The 18,840-nt window shown below is 38.5% G+C and overlaps 1 protein-coding gene across 1 annotated transcript in view; it reads right to left on the bottom strand.

The window, feature by feature from the left end:
• Positions 1-12,229, bottom strand: part of TMEM27 (transmembrane protein 27) — a 36,777-nt gene extending 24,548 nt beyond the window's left edge. Inside the window, exons 1-3 of the mRNA XM_008591812.1 lie at positions 12,093-12,229; positions 11,720-11,778; positions 7,238-7,323 (exon numbers count right to left, since the gene is read on the bottom strand). Of these exons, the coding sequence (XP_008590034.1) occupies positions 7,238-7,323; positions 11,720-11,778; positions 12,093-12,150 (203 nt within the window). The 5' untranslated portion in view covers positions 12,151-12,229. The remainder of the gene's footprint in view (positions 1-7,237; positions 7,324-11,719; positions 11,779-12,092) is intronic.
• Positions 12,230-18,840: the final 6,611 nt, after the last annotated feature.

Genomic DNA, 18,840 nt, shown 5'->3' with positions numbered 1-18,840 from the left:
CAAAAAAAAAAAAAAAAAAAAAAAAAAAAAAAAAAAAAAAGAAATAAAGATTCCCAAAATATTAAATTTGTTGCTGAAAATATCAAACCCTACATTTTCAACAGAGTCAGTTATTGTTAGATACAAAAAGTCCCTGGACTGAAACTCTAAAGATCAAGCTTTTATTTTGAAGTTTACTACCTGCCAATTGCTGGGCTTGAGACAAGTCATTTCACTGTGCTTGAGTTACTAGGAAGGGCTTGAGCTCTTAGTGTGTCAGTGGGGGTGTGCATTGTTGGCATTTGAGGTAATTCCTTGTTATTTGGAACTGTCCTCAGCCTTGCAGCATTTTGATTATTGCCCCTCCCCACCCTCTAAATGCCACAGCCCTCTCCAGTGACAGATATAACCCCAAAACAAATCCTATTTTTATATGTCCCATGGGTGAGTGAAGTCGGTAATATACCCAAGTAAGAAACACTTCTAAATCTCTTCAAAATTTTCAAGATCAAGGACAGCAAAGGAAGACAGAAACTGTCACAGAGTGGATCAGACTAAGGAGAAGATGATTCTGGAACAAAAAAGGACATTAGTAGAAAGACTAGAAATCCAAAAAATATGTCTGTAATTAAAGAAATGATAATGAATCAATGTTCATTTCTTTGTTTTGAAAAGTCTACCACGGTATTGAACATAATAACATTAGGGAAACGGAGTAAAGGATCTAGAGCATGGTTTGCATCCCCATCACTATTATCATTTTGGCCTGGATAATTCTCGATTTAGAATGTCTGTCCATGGTTTTTCTGTGATCTATAACAGCACCTCTAGCCTGTACACATGAGATGCCAGTAGCACATCTAACTGTGAAAACCAAAAATATATCCAGACATTTCCAAATATCCTTGGGAGCAGTGTGCAAAATCATTCCAAGTTGAGAACCATTGGCATACAGGATCTGTCTGTATTATCTATGCAATTCTTTTAAAAATCTAAAAATTTTTCAAATTAAATTCACACACACATAACATACGTACATACAAATAAAGAAGCAAAGCAATTATTTTAAAAGTTGCCTGGGCACAGTAAAATTATCTACAAGAAAAAATCTAGGCAATGTTTTATTAAACAGTTCTTCCTAGCTTCACTGGTAAAGAGATAGCAGATACAAAGAGATGAGGGTGCTTGAGAAAGTTCGTGGAAAAATAGAATTCAAGACAATACAAATATTTCCATGAATTTTTGAAATACCCTCATCCTTTGAAAATAAGAGCTGTATTCAAATGCAAGATATTGGCACCCAGCAGCATGAGGATGGTCTTAATAATTATCTGAAATTTAAAAAAATGAGCTTTGTTATACATCCAAATGTATCAAATACTTATTGGGATACCTCCCACTGTACTAGTGTCGTGAGAAGCACTATCTCCATCATTTCTCCAAAAAGTGATATTAGGAAAAAAGGTGCATAGTTTTAGCTGCCTGGGGTCCTCATATTAAGTATCCTTCCTGCATGATCATTCTGCACAAAGATAGGACTCCTCTAAGATTTTAAGCAGACAAAATCTAAGCTAGTGTTCAACAAATGTCAACCATATAAACATAATTGTAGAGAAATGTCTATATTCTGTTCACATACAGGCAGTTGAACCAGGAATTAGTAAGCTCACTTTCTAAAGTAGCAAGGTTGTGGGAAAGGGGCTGGGGAAAGCTCACCCTGCTCCGAAGACAGACACAAGACAAGGGCTGTATATGAAGACGGAGACACACCCATGGGCTGGGCCTTCCTTCTTGTTTGAATGATGATTTGAGAAACTAACTGATATGGTGGCTCCTCCAAGAGTAGGAAACTGAGGCCCAACAAGAGCTAAAGCCCAGGCAATGCAGAACTACTACTGTGGCCACTGTGTGCCACATCCACCACGGGAGCATCCTCCCAGGGGAATAAGGTGCAGGAAGAGGAAGAAACAGGTGGGTGGGGGCACTGTTCTCTTGTGTCCACTGCACCTCAACAGACAGGCCCTTGGTTTAAGAGGCAGGATGTTAAGCGTGCTTCATTCACTCACACATACTTGCTAAGAGCTAACCGTGATTAGCCAATATGGTTGGGAAGAGTTCCTACTGCAAGGGCATTTAGATTCCGTGAACTTTTCCAAAGTAGCAGGTGCAGGAATTTAGTGATGCCAAGACCCTTGACCACCAAGGCCAGTGTCTTGAGCCCATCAGAACATGAAAAACCAAAGTGGAGCCAGTAACTCCTGAGATGCCAGAATGTGCACATCATTCCATGCCCCATTTGAGAATAAGCCCAGGACATGGGGAGGGCAAAGGGCTTCTAGATTTCATGTGGCTTGTCCTCAGTCTTTGTCAGGAGGGTCTCCAATCCCTGCTCTGATTTGAACTTCATCGTCTCCAAGCACAGAGCACCCCGTTTTAATTTTGTGAGCTGCAGGGTCAATAGTGAGTCTACCAAATACTTTTGTCCATCTGCAACAAATAGATTTCTCTGGGCCCTGGGACATGAGGACAATGCCCAAGTCTGTCCTGAGCTGTGAGCCCCTGCAAGAAGGGTGGCCCCACATGAGCACTCAGTAAGTGATTGCAAGATGGATGGATGGATGAAAGAAGGTTAACATCTCACTGTTTCTGACATTATTCCCAGAGGGACAATCAGAAAGTAAATTGGGCTGGGGCTACAATAACAGAAAAGGAGGTAGGGAAGGAAGATTACTTCCCCCAAAGGTTGTCTACCCAGTCATAAATATTCAGACAACATCGTAGCGCAGAGAATGCTCTAGTAAAAGCATCCTGGATAGCGTGTAGCCAAGAGGAAGTGTAAATGTGAGGAGATAAATGGTGCTAAAAAGGAACTAACAGGAAGAATAATTTTAGAGTTCAGTAGTTTCATTTACTAAGGAATGAAAGGATACTAGTTCCTTCCAATAATAGGTTATGTACAATTAATGTGACTTCTCCATGGTCTTTCTTCCAAATGTGACTATGCTGAATGTCCTCCAAGATTTGAAGAGAATGAAATATTAATCAAATAACAAGCACTTATTGAGCTATATGTGTCTTTTTAAAGCATGTTTTGATGCAATAAATAAAATGAAATGATGTCAAGCACAACTAAATAGAACTCCTACATTTTCAAGATTTTCAATATGGATGGGTCTGATGGAATTATTTGAATTCAACTGAAAACTCATTTTGACCAATTGTTTTTACCAAGAAATTATATTAACACATACACAAGTAACTTCTTTAAACAAATGATTAAAAAGAAGTGAAAATGTTCACTCGCTTTCCTCAAGTGTGGGAAGCCCTGCTTTGATGCTAATTCTCTAAGAATTGGCTCCACTGCCATTTCTCATCAATGGGGCCAGGCAGGCCAACTGTATCCAAGGGGTGGTAAGAATCAGGCTCTTATTTCTGGAAATCAAAAGGACTAAATGGGAGCTGGGCTACTGTTTTATGAGCACAAGACCATTAATCCCCTTACCCTGGATACAACAGCACATTGTTCCTTTTTAGATCACAAGACTTATCCTTAAATAATTAGGCAGAGGAAGAAATCCATTACATGCCCTGCACCATTTAACTCAGAAAGAGAAAGCCGTGCCTGAGTTAGACTTCTACCTCTCTTGCTAAAAGGGACCAATTATCCTACAAGCCAGCATTTGAGTAAACTAGGCAGATACATTTCCCAGTTTACCTGAGAAACATTTTAAACTTTAAATTTAGATTATTGCTTTCTTAGAAACTACCTCGACATTTTAAAATTTCTATGAAATTGTTTCAGTAAATCTGGCCTAAATCATATTGTAAATAGTTGAAAGCACCTTGTTGCCATCTTTAATCCAAATCCCAAGAAAACCTCAAGGAACCTGACCTAATGAAACCAGATCTTTCTTTTAATTTCATTTATTCCATCCAGCTTCCATTCTGCTCCTAAGAAAATCAAGCAAATAGCAAGAAAACCATTTGATATCAAGATTTGTGAATAATAATTTTGAAAGAATTGTCTTCTTGCTGTCACATTTAGTCCATCTTCCTATAATGTCTATTAGGGCCATGTGCAATGAGGGACCCATCTCACCAGTCATTTCAATCCCAGTGGCCAGTACCTATGTAGCAGTCTGTCAATGTCTCAATTACTGAAGACACTGTCGAATTCTCCAGATGTCCAGCCGCCGCTGCTCTGGTGGCAACCTGAGGGAGTCCTGAGGGTGTCTGCAAGTTGGGGAGCATCCTAGCAGGAAATAACATGCCAGCCTCTCCTTTGTTGACACCCCCGCCCCCGCAGTTCTCTTCCTGACTTGAGGCAAGATTATCACTCAGAACGCAAGCTCACTAGTGAAAGCTCACTAGTGTGGAACAGGCACCAACTAATCTGAATGGACCCCGTTGTCTACACCTGCACTGGCTGCACTGGTGTCCATGCACAGGAGCCCATTCCTGCCCTTGTGCTGTGGGGAAGGGAATGGAAATGCCACAGCACTCTCTACATCGTGCCTCTCTGACCCTCATAGGGGATCCCTGGCTTCTCTTCCACTGCCCACCTAGGGTGATGGTGACTGGACGAGGTCAGCCATCCAGCAAGCCCTGCGTGGAGGTAGCCTGGACCTCTCTTTAGAAATCACATCTTCTTCCATAGCCAGTCAAGGTTATGCTGTAGGCATATGCCAGTTGTACGGTTCCAAATATGAAGAGGCACCCTCTGAAGGTCATGAGCTCTGTGTCATTGGTGCTGATGGAACTTATAAAGGAGATAGTGTAGTAAGGACTGGGTACGAGGCAGAATGGAAATGAGAGTGTTCATTACTGCATTAATTACTTTAGTAGCTTTATTTTCATTTCCTGTGATTTTATTTTATTCTTTGTGCTTTGCAGTATCTTCAAAATCTTCTGTAGTACTCATGGATAAGCAATGAGGAGGAAAAAGAATAAACAAACAGGCAATATCCAAGACTTAGATATCTGAAGCCATCCTGTAAAAGGATATTTGCCACACTCCAGAATTCACTCTACCCACATGGGACCAAAAGACCTCTGGAAGGCAGAAGATTTAAAATCTGACCCATTTGACAAGCTACTGGTGTCTTCCATCCACCGGCCACACTGGAGAGAGGCAGCCTCTCTGCATAGCCATGTTCAATCCCATCATGCACTGCACAGTGCCCATTCTCATAGGACTAGCCTGTTCATGTAGGGACGCAGCCTCTTTTATGGCAGCGCATGTACAAGGATACTTCCAAAAGTTCATGGAAATGTTCGTATTATCTTTTAATTCTACTTTTCCACAAACTTTTTGAAGTACCGTCATAGAATCCAGCCCAGTACTTGAATTGCACCTTAAACACATCCCACTCATCACTCATTGCTGGGACTCACACTGTCTGACCCTTTACAGAAAAACGTTTACTGACCCCTAGGTCTACTGTTTTTTGGTTTTTCTTTTTTGGCAGTTGGCTGGTACGGGAATCTGAACCCTTGCCTTTGGTGTTGCAAGGCTGCACTCTAACCAACTGAGAGCTATCCCTGGTCTACTTTTGTAGCTTCAACTTTTACAACTGGCATTGACAACAAAAAGCTTCTATATATCCTGTGTACCCAATTCCAAGTAAAACACCTTGCAAATAAAGTAGATCAGATATTCAGACTCCTACACAAAATTAATCCGAAATGCTACATATTTAAATTAGTTTTTCCCAAGAATGGAAACATAGTTTAACATAATCAGGAACCAGGTGCAATGTAGGCACTTAGAGGAAGTAATAGTGTCATGAACACAGCAATGTATAAAACCCGCTTACGAGAAGGGCTACAAGAAAATCCAAAGACACTATTTGAGGTCATACTGGTTAGCATTGTGAGATAACCAGTGCCTTTTTTTCTTTTTTTTTTTTCCTTTTCAATTTTTTTTGTAATGTGATCACATTATTTTCACTGAAAAAAGCTGGTTTAAATAGTTGTGAAAAGAATGGTACAGTTTAATGGCATAAAACAAAAGTAAATATATTTTTTTCTAAAAATCAATAAGAGGAATAGAGTTTACTTAGGGCAAAACTTTGTTGTACTCTATACCTCCTTTTAATTTTTTGAACCATGTGAATATACTATTTAAATACATATATTAAAGACATGTGTGCAAACACAAATATATATATATATATATAAAACATGTATATTTCTTTTGCTTCCTCAAACTCCACTGTTTTATTCTTTATATTCATAGCCCATGCATCAGATTTTGTAGGTTTGAGGGAGGCCAATTAATAGTAATCCTTCTCACCAGGCTCTGAACCATTATGAAATGAAGATAAAAGAATGAAGCAGATAGGAGACCAAAATAAAAGGCTAGGTTGAAGGATATGACTTTAATCAGTAGGCAAGTTTTTCTTTCTAATTAAGAAAAAAAAATCCTAAAATGAAATAAATTCATCTACACTTTATCAGGTAGAGCTAAAATGCAGCAGGTATTGCCATGTACTGGTATAAGTAACATGCAAGATATTTAACACCTCATATGATATGGCACCTAGCAATCTAAACTCACTTCAGCTATAAATTATAGCCTTAAAGGTATGTGTACCTGCCCGTGAGGGGCCTGGTTCTGTACTAAGTTAGGCAGTAGCACAGGAAAATGCCTGCTGTCAAAGGGCAAGCTAGCACCCAAACAGAAAGGAACCCATGCCTGGGTTCTCCTTCCAGCTCACCAGAGAAGTTATTTCACCTCTCAAGGGGAGGAATGAGAGAGGGAATAAAGAGAGATCAGGAATGTTACCCTAATCACAAACAGAGAAGAAAGAAGAATAGACAAAATTATGAAACTATTAAAAGTTGTACTAAGTGCTTTTAGGAAAATAAACAAGGTGCTATGATACATACCAATAGTGGGAAGGACCTATATGTATTTAGGTTATTTTACAAATTAGAGCAGAGTTCTTTAGTTTTTATCTGCAATATCCATCTGCAAGAAAAATTATATGGGTATAATAGAATATAGAAAGCTTAGGACATATGACAGCAATTTGGGAGGATATTTATCTTCATATCGCCTATTGAGCAAACAGCATGGTTGGAACATGATATAAACTGTAAATTGAGCCAGATTACAAAAGTCTTTTTAAAACGTTCAATAAAAATGTGGGTCCCTTCAAAAAATTAGACTATCTTCAAGGTCAAGATCTGAAATAATGCATTGTCTCAAATAATACTGCAAATAATCAGCTACTATTTCTCACTGTTTGCTTACTCTGTTGCTTCTCTGTTGGGAACTTTTCTCATGGAGAAAGCCACCATCGCTTTGAAGAGATATTCTTCATTTGAATCCCAGGCATACTGAAACAGAAGGAAAACAGCAATGTGGAAGCATGAGTTAAAAATGGTCCATTGGTTTCTAACTGCCCACAATGTCTCCCCCCCCCCCCTCTCTCTCTCTCAAAACTGGAGACCACGATAAATCATGCCCCCATAATGTTTGGGGCAGGGATTCTAGAACATTCTATAATTCCAAGTTCAGTGTGTTTCATATTGCACTATCTTCCTCAGAACTTGCAGTATAAGTAGCTGGTCAACAAATAGGGCATTTGGACATTTCAGCTGGGCCATATATGGTCCATTCTCTTCTTCTCTTTCTCTCTTCCCTCATATGCTAACTCTCCCTCCTAATTTCTTTTCCTTTAATAATATCAGTACGAATTTTTTTTTTATTTTCTTAGATGTAAACTTGCGTGTGTGCACTGTTATGGGCTGAATTGTGTCCCCCCCCAAAAAAAATTCACTTTGAAGATGTGACCCCCAATACCTCAGAATGTAACCATATTTGGAAATGGTGTCTTTACATAGATGATTAAATTTAAAAATGTCATTGTAGTGGAATTTAATCCAATATGACTGATGACCATAGAAGAAGAGAAAATCTGGACACAGACATGTACAGAGGGAGGATAATGTGAAGACACAGGGGGAAGAAGGACATCTACAAGCCAAGGAGAGAGGCCTGCGACAGATCATTCCCTCACGTCTCTCAGAAGGAACCAGCCCTACTAACACCTTGAAATCTTAGACTTCTAGCCTCCAGAACTGAGAGGAAATCAACGTCTGTTGTCTAAGCTGCCCAGTCTGCAGTGCTTTGTTACAGCAACCCTAGCAAATGAATACAGTATATTTGACTCGTTCTGCTCCTTCACAAGGCAAATGTAAAAGCCTGAGGCAAAAAGAGACTGGCATGTTTAAGGACCATCAAGAAAGCAACTAAAGCAGAAACAGGAAAGGAGAAAGTAATAAAAGCTGAGGGGAGTAGAGAAACTGCGTGGGGGTGGAGCTGGCATGTCATGGGGACGTTGTCAGGATTGGAATTGCACTCTGAGATGGGAATACATAGTTTACTATTACTGACTTTTTCCTCCTCTAGTGGAGGGAAGGAGATAGTAAGTAAAAATAGATGATTCTTAAACAACCAAAATGTATCACTCAGTTACCTTCTCTGGGTAAGGTCTATGACTGTACCTCCTCTTTTTTCCTAAATACCTTCCTAACATATTCCTTAAACTTCCTTCTGTTGCTTGCTTCTACTTCACTCTTTCCTCTTTCAGTTGTGTCTTACTGACTCCGCAGTGAGATATTTCATCGAGAAGAGAAAACTTGATCTCTTTTTTCCTCACATGCAAGTGTCGAATATTACATTTTAATATCAACTTTAGATAATATTTGGAGTGCTCCTTCAATCTCTTAACATAAACTTTATATTTTCTATTATATTATTAAAGTTTAAAAATAATTGGTTTGTGGCATAGCTCCTTGTGTTTGATAATGCATTTGTTTCCAAAATTAGTTTTACTCAGAATAAGAGCAGCTATAGTCCAATCTAATAAATGAGAACAAAATACAAAGAAGAAACTGGCCTGGTTAGAAATCACACACCAACACCATTCAGTCAGGGAAGGCTGGTTACCATGATGTGAGATGAAGACTAAGGCTGCTCCAGCATGGGTGAGAACGACAAGCTCAGTGCAGCTAAAATGAAGATGCTGGCTGGCTGTCCTCAGGTCATGAGTTTAAAATTGCTTTTCAGATCGTGGAGAAGAGATTTGACCTGATCTCCATCCTTTCATTGGTTCTCCTTAAAAACCTCTCCTGAGCTGGCTGGGTAGGAGTGCAGTTTTGGTCACAGAACAAAGTCCCCAAGCTATTTAGATCAGAACAAGACTGAAACAATTCTAGATCGGGTTGCATATTCTGCCAGTGCAAGCAACTGATCTTGGGTGAGTATGAAAGGACTGAAAGCTTGTGCAGCAGGCAATTTATTTCTACTAGGGCATTCAAAACGTTTCAAAGAGAGTGGATCCACACATAAAAGGAGTTGAGCACACGTAGTAATGAGAAAATGTACAACTTAAGAAAGGATAAGGAAAGAGTCACTAAAGCTAAACATATGCATACTCTATGACCCAGCTATTCTACTCCTGAGTAAATACTCACAAAAAAAAAGCATATGGAAAATAAATGTGCAAGAATGTTCATAGAAGCTTAGCTACCTGTTCTGCATGTATTTGATACATAAGAGGTGCTCAATAAAATGTGTGAAATTGAACACATCTTTATATGTGGCTTCACAGACCAAGTGGTGCATAGTAATTGCATGTATTTACCATCAGTTCAGATTCCTTGGCTCTGCACTTCAATAACAGTTGTGCCAAGGCTCTAAGTGTGCCAGCTCACCTTGCTTTTTGCACACATCTGAGAACACTCAAACCATGGCTAACCCCATATTTTAGGTGAGTAAACAAGTATAAGGGGAGAAAGTCACAAAACAGTGTTTGTTGTTTTAATTCTAAATTCATGATGACCTACTCCAAATTGCCTGAGAATCTTTAGGTTTCGCCATCAGTTCTCGCTCTCTTGTGGGTCACATGACTACTATGTTTCAGGACCTAAACAATATTGGTTCCCCACCTATCCTCTCTTCTGTGTATTCTCTTCTGACTGGAGACTGCCCATTGACTTTCACCTGTGCTCAAATCTTCCCCATGAGAACAACAGCAAAGACAAATCACTTTACTGAATCTTCCTTTCTTCCACCTATTGCTGTTTCCCTCTTGCTCTTCACAACCAAAATTCTCAGAAGAGTTGTCCCTACTCCTGTTTCTGCACATTTTCTACCCATTTATTTTAAACTCTGCTACTCCACAAAAACAGCTCTTCTCTAAAATCGCCATTGACCTGTACATTGCTTAACAATGACTGTTTTTCAGTCTTCATCTTGCTTGGCCTCTCAACAACATTTAATGCTCTTCAACACTTCCTTCATCTTGAAACAAAACTCCCTACCACAGCTCACATATTCCTTTGCTTGGTCCCTCCTTTCTCTCGAAGCTCATAATGCACCGTGCTCCTTCTCACTACTCCAATTCCAGACACCTCAGCCTTTCTTCTGTCCTTCACTCCCACCATGGTCCTTCCTGTGATGAGCCATTGCACATGCTGTTTCCTCTGCCTCTCCTTCTTTTATCCTCTGGTTCATTTCTGCTCATGCTTTAGACCTCACAGCAAGTGCCAGGTACTGAGGCCGCTGATGAAGCCAAAGCCCCCTTCTATTTCTCCCTCCTGCAATACTGGCCAAGATTGTGCATTTGCATTGGGTTTACTGAATAGTTAACAGATGACTGATTCTACCACTACCATAAGCTGCACAAAGGCAGGGACAAGCGTGATTTTAGCACCACTGTATCCCCAGCATACAGCATGGTGTCTGCCTTAGAGTATTCTGAGATGAGCAACCCTACATACCGCCTGGGTTCAAATCTTACCTCTGCCACTGGCTGGCTTGAGATCTTGAGCCAGTCACTTAATTTCTTTGTGCCTTGGATTTCTCATCCATCCAGTGGGAATGGGAGTACCTGTACTACCTTCTTCAAAAGGTTGTTATAAGGGCTAAATGAAATGATAGGAGTAACATGCTTAGAAGGGTCCCAGCTAGAAAGTAAACTAAGTTCTTAATAAATGCTGGCTATTATATCAATTATAACTCACTGGGTGCATAATAAAATAATACATTTGTGGATTGGCCTACAAACAGAATACTTGTAAGTTTCTTTAGCATTCTTTGTTGTATGTAGCTTGAGACATCTTAATATCACCTTCTATTGGGAAAAAATTCACAGACCACACTGGGAAACTGAAACTGGAGTTAGACAACACTCTCTTGTTAACTCACTAGTTTTTATTGTTCCTATATCCACATAGGCCCTAACTTCTATTTCATAAGCATATATTTTAAACTGTTACTTTGATAACTGAGAATGAATGAAAAACCTTCATGTTAGAATTGGAAAATTTCTGTGCTGTGAAAGACCTTATGTGGGTAGAACCATCCCTTCTTTTCAAGGACTAGAAAACCAAGGCTTACAAAATTCAAAGGACCACAACGGCGAGGGGCAGGCCCCTCTGCTGCACTATGCTGGGTTGAGATGTCCAAGTTTTTAAAATAGTTTTGTGTAATCCAAAACTGCATATACTTTCTAGCATATGCTACAGATTCAACAGGCAAACTTACTTTATTAACAATTTCTCATTTATTATAATCTGTCTTTGAGAAAAGATCGGATTTGAGGTCTTTAGAAATAATGTATTGAAGATTAAGATACTATGCAGGGAGGTGCACGATTAGAGAAAGCACAGTGTTATTAGCAAACAAAATTGACATGAGAAATGAGCATGCAGGTTCTCCACTTACTGCGTTATCTCCCAGAGCTGTTTTGATACTAAGCCTCACTTTAAAAGCATTTTCTGCATCTGTCGGAAAGAAAAAGGAGCAGTATATGATGATAAGATCCGCAAAAACAGAGCCCGATAAATCCCAATGTTTAGTGCAACTCAAACCAACAGAACACAGAACTCCAATTAAACTGCCCCAAGTACTCTCCAAACTTTAACCAAAACCATCTCAGGTGGCTTAAAATTTTCTCTCAAACTCATGAGAGTCACGGGCTCAATTTGCAAGCCACAACACATCTGCAGATTTAGAAAAATAAAGAGTTCTTTCAGTCAATGACTTCTCAATCATTTAGAAAACTGTTAATCTATTTTTAAGTTTCAAGGCAACGTACCTGGCTGACAGAGTTCAGCATGAATAGCAGTCACCACAAAAAGGAGCAGCCACAACATTCTTTCAGAATGGAGAACACAAGGCAAACTGAGAAAAAAAAATCTACCTTCCACTTAAAGCTGCCTTAGACATTCTGTGACCCGGATTAGAATATCTGAAAAACAAGGGAGTCACCGCCTGAAAGGTTTAATCATTAACACCCATCATTTGGGTTAATGCTTCTATAGAAGCGGCCCATCTCCTGTTATTTCCAAAATCTGTTTTGAAAACTCTTCCTCTAAAGAACATCCTCTGTTGGCACAAAGGCTGAATCCTCCTGCCACCCCTCCTGCAGTTCTCTGCATAAGTGTAGGCGGGAAGAATTGAATCCTCTCTGCAGGTTTTCCTTTCCAAGGGTATTATCTGGCTCACAGATAGGCTATCTTAATTTGGGAAACAAAGATCACTCTTTCCTATCTCTAGTAAACAAAGGATGCTCTTCAGAGACTGGCCTCACCTGACTCTGACCACAGCAGGTGAACATACCAGGAGAGCTTCTGCTTCCAACAGAGGGATTGGTTTTGCTCAGCACTAAGGTCTGGCAGTTGTGTAAAATCTAAGTTGATGATATAAAGCAGTGTGGTCCAATGGAATATTCTGTGACGATGGGAACATTCTATATCTGTGCTGTCCTATATGGTAGCCACTCGACATGGGTGGCTATTGAGCATTTGGAATGGGGCTAGGGCTGCTGAGATACAGAATTTTTGACGGACTTAATTCAATTTAGGTAGCAATGTGTGGCTGACTAGTGTCTTGTTGGTCAGTGTAGCTATGCAACAGCAATTAAGAGCTACCTGCCATGAACTAGGTTCACTGGATTATTTTTCTAATACCCAAAACAACACCTCCCTGGGAGGGAACTGAGGATCTGGTGTTTGAGTCACTGGCAGCAACAGGATGGGTGGAAGGGGTGTGGCCTTACCAGCCAGGCTGACTTACACTGGGACCCTCTCCCCGCCACCTGGAACCACCCTGCATCTCTGGTCATCATCGGTCAAAACTGACGTTGCAACAAAACCTCAGAGACGTGCTGAGGATGGAGATCATGAGAGTGAAAGAGTCTTTCCTTCATCGGTTAAAACTGATGTTGCAACAAAGCCTCAGAGAAGCGCTGAGTATGGAGATCATGGGTGTGAAAGAGGCTTTCTTTCCCCTGCTGGGTGTTCCACAGTTGCCACAGCAGCCCCCGGGGGTCCATGTCAGGGCTTTTCTCTCTGCCGTGCTGCCTCTTCATGAATTCAGTCCCCAAATTCCACCTCGTTCATCAAAAATCATGAATGGAAAAATCAGATTGGGTGACCCTGATGTTAAGTAGAAAATTTGGATTTTGAATGCAACAATGAGGAAAATCACAAGGACACCTTGAGAGACATATTTCCCCGTCCTGGGAAGGCTGGTATTTTATCATAGGTGGCCCACTTCTGTTAGCTAAATCCACCCCAGGAAGCTTTCCACATTTCTCTCACCTTGCTTGCAAGGGCAGTGAGTCACGAAAAGCTGTACTAGAGGGAGAGGCAGCCAAAAGGGAGCCCAGCCATCCTAGCATTTCCACTGTTAGGTGCAATGGAAATTTCCTAGAAGGAAAAGCTCAACTAATCCTGGAAAAAATTGTCAGACTAGATAAAGTCATCTTGGGAAGTGTTGGACTAGATAAAGTCATCATGACTAGATAAAGTCATCATGACAAGGAAAAGTCACTACACATGGAGACAGAGATTGTAACAAAGCATATTATTGGTGTCAAGGAAAAAAGCCACGTTAGACACATAGAAACCTGATTCAGCTTTCCTGTAGTCTTGCACTTCACAAAAGTGACAAATTGCTCCTTATGCTTTTACTGAGTCGTCTGTCTGAACAGGATTCAAGACAGTGAAATACCTCAGTATGTTATTCAGTGTATCTTATTCAGAGTAAGCCACTCATTTGAAAAGAGAAGAAAATCTCTTCTTTTGAATCATGATTTCTCGGTGTTTGTTGTCTCAATTTAAAAAATGATAGAAAAAAGAGCTATAGAAGTTCTGTATAGCAAATACAGAGAAGCAAAAAGAGAAAAAAAGAAAACACCCATAATACCACGAGCATGGATGACCAACGCTGATATATTTTAACAGCTGGAAAATACCTTCCTTAGCCGTGTCTTCTTGTATTTTCTTGTGTGATGTTGTGGTTTTGTAAGAAAATAATCTAAGTGATTAATTTTCAGAAATAATTCAGGTCCAGCCCGAAAGTTGTCTGACTGGTCCAGCCCATTCCTGGGGGGTCGCTGAATAGATAAAGTTGTTCTTGAGATGGTAATGAGTTACCAGCCCTTAATTGTTTACTTAAAATGCACAAAGTTGCCCTTGAGATGGTAATGAGTTAATAGCCCTTTATTGTCCTCTTCATTTCCTAATTTTTCTCCTTTCACAGGGTTTTGGGTGGGCCTTTTTCAAGGGCTTGTCCTGAGCCCTCAGACAAAGAAATTTCCTACAAGAGGGTAGTAAATTGGGGTACTCTTAGAAGTCAGCCGGGAAGACTGTACACCCCAAACAATGAGAAGACGGGGGCAGGGACTTGTGCACTAGGAAATAAATTCCTTGTTGCAGCCCTTTTCCGTGTGCCCGCCCGTCAGACACCCAAACCTTGCAAGGCCGTAATTGAAGTCTCGCTTTGCTGTACCTCATGTCTCCATGTCCGTCCTTTGGCCTTGGATGGGTGAGGGCTTTTCTCACAGGTTTTGTCTCATTGTAGTGGCACTATCAGAATAGGGTGTTGTAATGACGGGAATAACATATACCCCTTGTCTTGTTCCTTAATCTAATGAGAATGCTGCTACTCCATGTAATCCACTGAGTCACTTTTAAAATGACATTATGAAAGGTTCCTTTTATTTCTAATTACTAAAAATTATTTTTATCAGTAAGTGATGTTGCATTTTATCAACTGTCTTTTCAGTATCCATTAATATAATCATAGGGTTTTTACCATTTCATGCATTGTATTAACCAATTTCTTCACATTGATTCGACCCTTACATCAACTGGGTTTTTTTTTTTAAGTTTATTTTTAGCATGCTGCTGGAATTAATTGCTGGGTTTTCTCCTAGGATTTTAAAACCAATTTTCTTAGAAGTATATCACGTAGGTTCCTTTTCAAATACTGATCCTTGAAGTTGTCTTTTTTTTTTTTTTTCCTTTTTCCTGGCCCCTATATTACCATCTTGGAAATGATACAGAAAAATTTCTAACACTGTCTATGTTTAGAAATAATTATAATGCATTAAAAAAAAGAGTTCACAGGTGAAGAATCTGGGTGGGCCATGTGTATTTTAGAGGAAGGGTTTTTTGAAAACGTCTTACATTATCATTGATTTCAGGTTTTACACTTCTTTCTGAGTCCATTTCAGCTGTTTGCCATCCCCCCAAAAATACTTATTTCGTTAAGATTTTCTAGTATTCTTATGGAATTTATAGAATATTTCCCATAGGATATCTACATTTGTTGCTATGTTCTCTTTATATTTTCAAGTGTGTATATACATTTTTCTCATTTTCTATTACACTTGCCAGATTTTCACCCATTTTTCTTGTTGTTTAATCAAAGAACAAAATCTTGGATGTAATTTTCAATTCTATTCTTTGTTTTCTGATTCATCAGACTTATCTATATTTGTTAAGTCCTTACTCCTGTTGTCATTCAATTTGTTTTCTTCTTTTGATAACTCTTGAGTTGGCTAATAGGCTCATTTATTTTTAATCTTTCTCACTTAATAATGACAATATCTGTAGCTATGACTTTTCCGTGGAGTACTGTATTGACCACATGAAATAAGACATATAAACATACATTGTTCTCATTCATATTTTCTAAATAGGTTAAAATTATAGTTTTAATTTTTTCTTTATTCCAGTTATTGCTTCAAAAAATGTTTGACAACAGGAAAAGAAACAGCAGCCCAAAATGGCATGAGTCAAAATACAGACTTCTATAAATCATGTCAGGGGAATAGCCAAAAGCTCAAATAACAGATATGAGACACTGTAAAAAACTCGTCTTCAAGTATGAAGACATCACAAGTTACATGTCACATGGAAGGTACTAAAAACAAATTCATTGTTATATAGCTTGATGGAGATCTCAACAAAATAGATGGGAAACAGAACTAGACACTAGGGTTCTTGTCTCTCAACATACTATGTGTACATGCTTACACTTTCCAAAACCTTACACAAAACTAGTGTTTGTTTTGACATACAAGTTTTAAGTAGTAAATGTCGAGATTTATATCTGCATAACTTGCTTCATAAAATGCTCATTTCAGAAATTTCACACATCAGAGTTTAATAACTTATTAGTAGCCATGGTAATGGTGACAAATAAAGCAGATTCGATCATTCTGAATATGTTATTATTTACTTCCAAATGTTCAGAGCTTAGAAAATGTAAATAAATAGTTCAGATTACCATTGACACGAGCAATACAAAAAGGCACCGAGTCTCCTGAGACAATAAAATTCGATTTTTCTGTTTTTGATACTCCACAACACTACTGAAAAGTGGTTTCTGGGCACACAGCTATTGATCTACTGCTCTGGCGCAAGTAAATTGTGAGATCACATGAAAAGACAACATGTGTATTCTTTCGATTCATGCAAGATGCCTTTTAAAGTTCAACAGAGCCATAAATGCATTTGGGGATATGTAGGCTCCATTTACCTGCAAGAAGTAGGGAGGGCTAGTGTTGCTTTTAAATTTTTACCCTGATTGTTCAGTTTCATTGTCACAAACAGGAATTTAGTAAACCTATAGTGCTTAAAATTAGTACAGTAAGCTGTGAAACAATTTCCCATGTGACATTACTCTTCATATTTTTATTGGGTTCTGAGAAGCGTATCTGGCTGTAACACAGTAAAATAAGTCAAATAAAACCTTTACTAACTGAATATGGAAATTTTTATAAGATAAAACTTTTCACTTTTTAAGTTAACATCTTAATTAAATGGCTCCAATCAATGATTTCTAGAATAGAAGCTGCATCATTTTAAATAAATGTGATCCTTTCTAGTTTAAATTGGAATAAAATTGATATACTATGTAATAAACCTCACGACATTTATATTATTACAATATTGTCCATATAATTAGGTAACAAAATAATTTTATTCTGTTTAAATTATCAATTTGTATTTATATGCATGGAGAGACAAGAAATTTTTGTCCACTGTGCAAAAATATTCTATTTTAACTCAGTGGTTTTCATTTGGGGGTTATTTTGTCCTCCAGAAAACATTTGGCAAGGTCTGGAGACATTTTTAGTTGTACAAATGGCAGGAGAGAGGGGTGCTACTAAGGCATCTAATGGTAGAGGCCAGGAATGTTGCTAAACATCCTACAATCTGTAGAAACATCATTTAGGCTTATATCTGGTACCTTTTTTCTCCTTATAGTTGAGTTAATAGAAATAACTAACACAAGAAAGAACAGGAGATAAAAGGGAACAAAATAGTGTGAGCATGTGTGTGTAAAACTAAGTATACTATAAGATTGTAACATCATTTGTTCTATGTTCTAAAATTACTATTAAAATAAGCTCATTTATCTTTTTATTAAGACGGCTAATGAAAAAGAATAATTTCCTGATTTTTGGAGCCCTGGGCACATGTGGGCTGCCAGTCCAGCAGGCCTTATTTAGTATGTAAGGGCACACTGCAAACCCAGTGTCATGGGGTGCCCTTCCTACCTTCCATTGTCCTTCTCCAGGTCTTTTGCATTGAAGCCATTTCCATGTTAAAATCCTCATTAGCTCCCAGGGTCAAGTCAGAGATTACAAACTCTTTGTCCTCTAAGCTCTGTTTAGAGCGAGGCTTTGCAGGTGCATCTACACTCATACTCCATCCCCCAGCCCCCCAGGAGCCCTTCTACCTGCCAGTCCCTGCAAGTTGGCCACGTCCTACCTCTCTCTGTCCTGTTTGTGTGTTTTCACATGATTTGCTTAACTTGAATTCTGTGAGCTTTCATTTTTTACTTTTAAACATCTTAGCCATTGTTCCAGGTCTACCTTAATTATCACCTCCTTTGAGAAACCTTTCTTTTCTATTGCTTTTGTTATAGGGTTTTATAATTGACTTGTGAAATCCACTTACTTCTTATCCTCTCCTTCTCCTGCGTTCCCACAGCATTTTGTTCACTTTCATAAATGCATCTATTGCCCACATGATTTACTTTTGTGTCCTACAAAATTGTAAGTTTCTAGAGGGCAGAGGCTATCTTTGGTTCATTTTTGCATTTCTTAAGCCCAGGAATATTTGATAGTTTAAGAAAATTGAATTGACTAATTTGAATCATAAACGAGAGTTCTAATAAGCTTGAGACTGTGGAAATGAAGTACGCTGCAGGGTTTTTTTTTTTTTTTTTTTTTTTTTTTTTTTTTTTTTTTTTTTTTTTTTTTTTTTTTTTTTTTTTTTTTTTTTTTTTTTTTTTTTTTTTTTTTTTTTTTTTTTTTTTTTTTTTTTTTTTTTTTTTTTTTTTTTTTTTTTTTTTTTTTTTTTTTTTTTTTTTTTTTTTTTTTTTTTTTTTTTTTTTTTTTTTTTTTTTTTTTTTTTTTTTTTTTTACAGTTTAAGCCAAAGAAAAACAATTTCCAGTATCCTTGATAAACAAGGAATCCTGGGCTTTGGAATAATTTTTCTCCATTCCCATACCTGTGCCCTCTGTGAGATAAGAAAACCAT

The sequence above is a fragment of the Galeopterus variegatus genome, unplaced genomic scaffold (genome assembly GCF_000696425.1).
Source record: "Galeopterus variegatus unplaced genomic scaffold, G_variegatus-3.0.2 Scaffold7309, whole genome shotgun sequence".
Classification (NCBI taxonomy): domain Eukaryota; kingdom Metazoa; phylum Chordata; class Mammalia; order Dermoptera; family Cynocephalidae; genus Galeopterus; species Galeopterus variegatus.
This window is presented reverse-complemented; position numbering and strand designations above follow the sequence as displayed.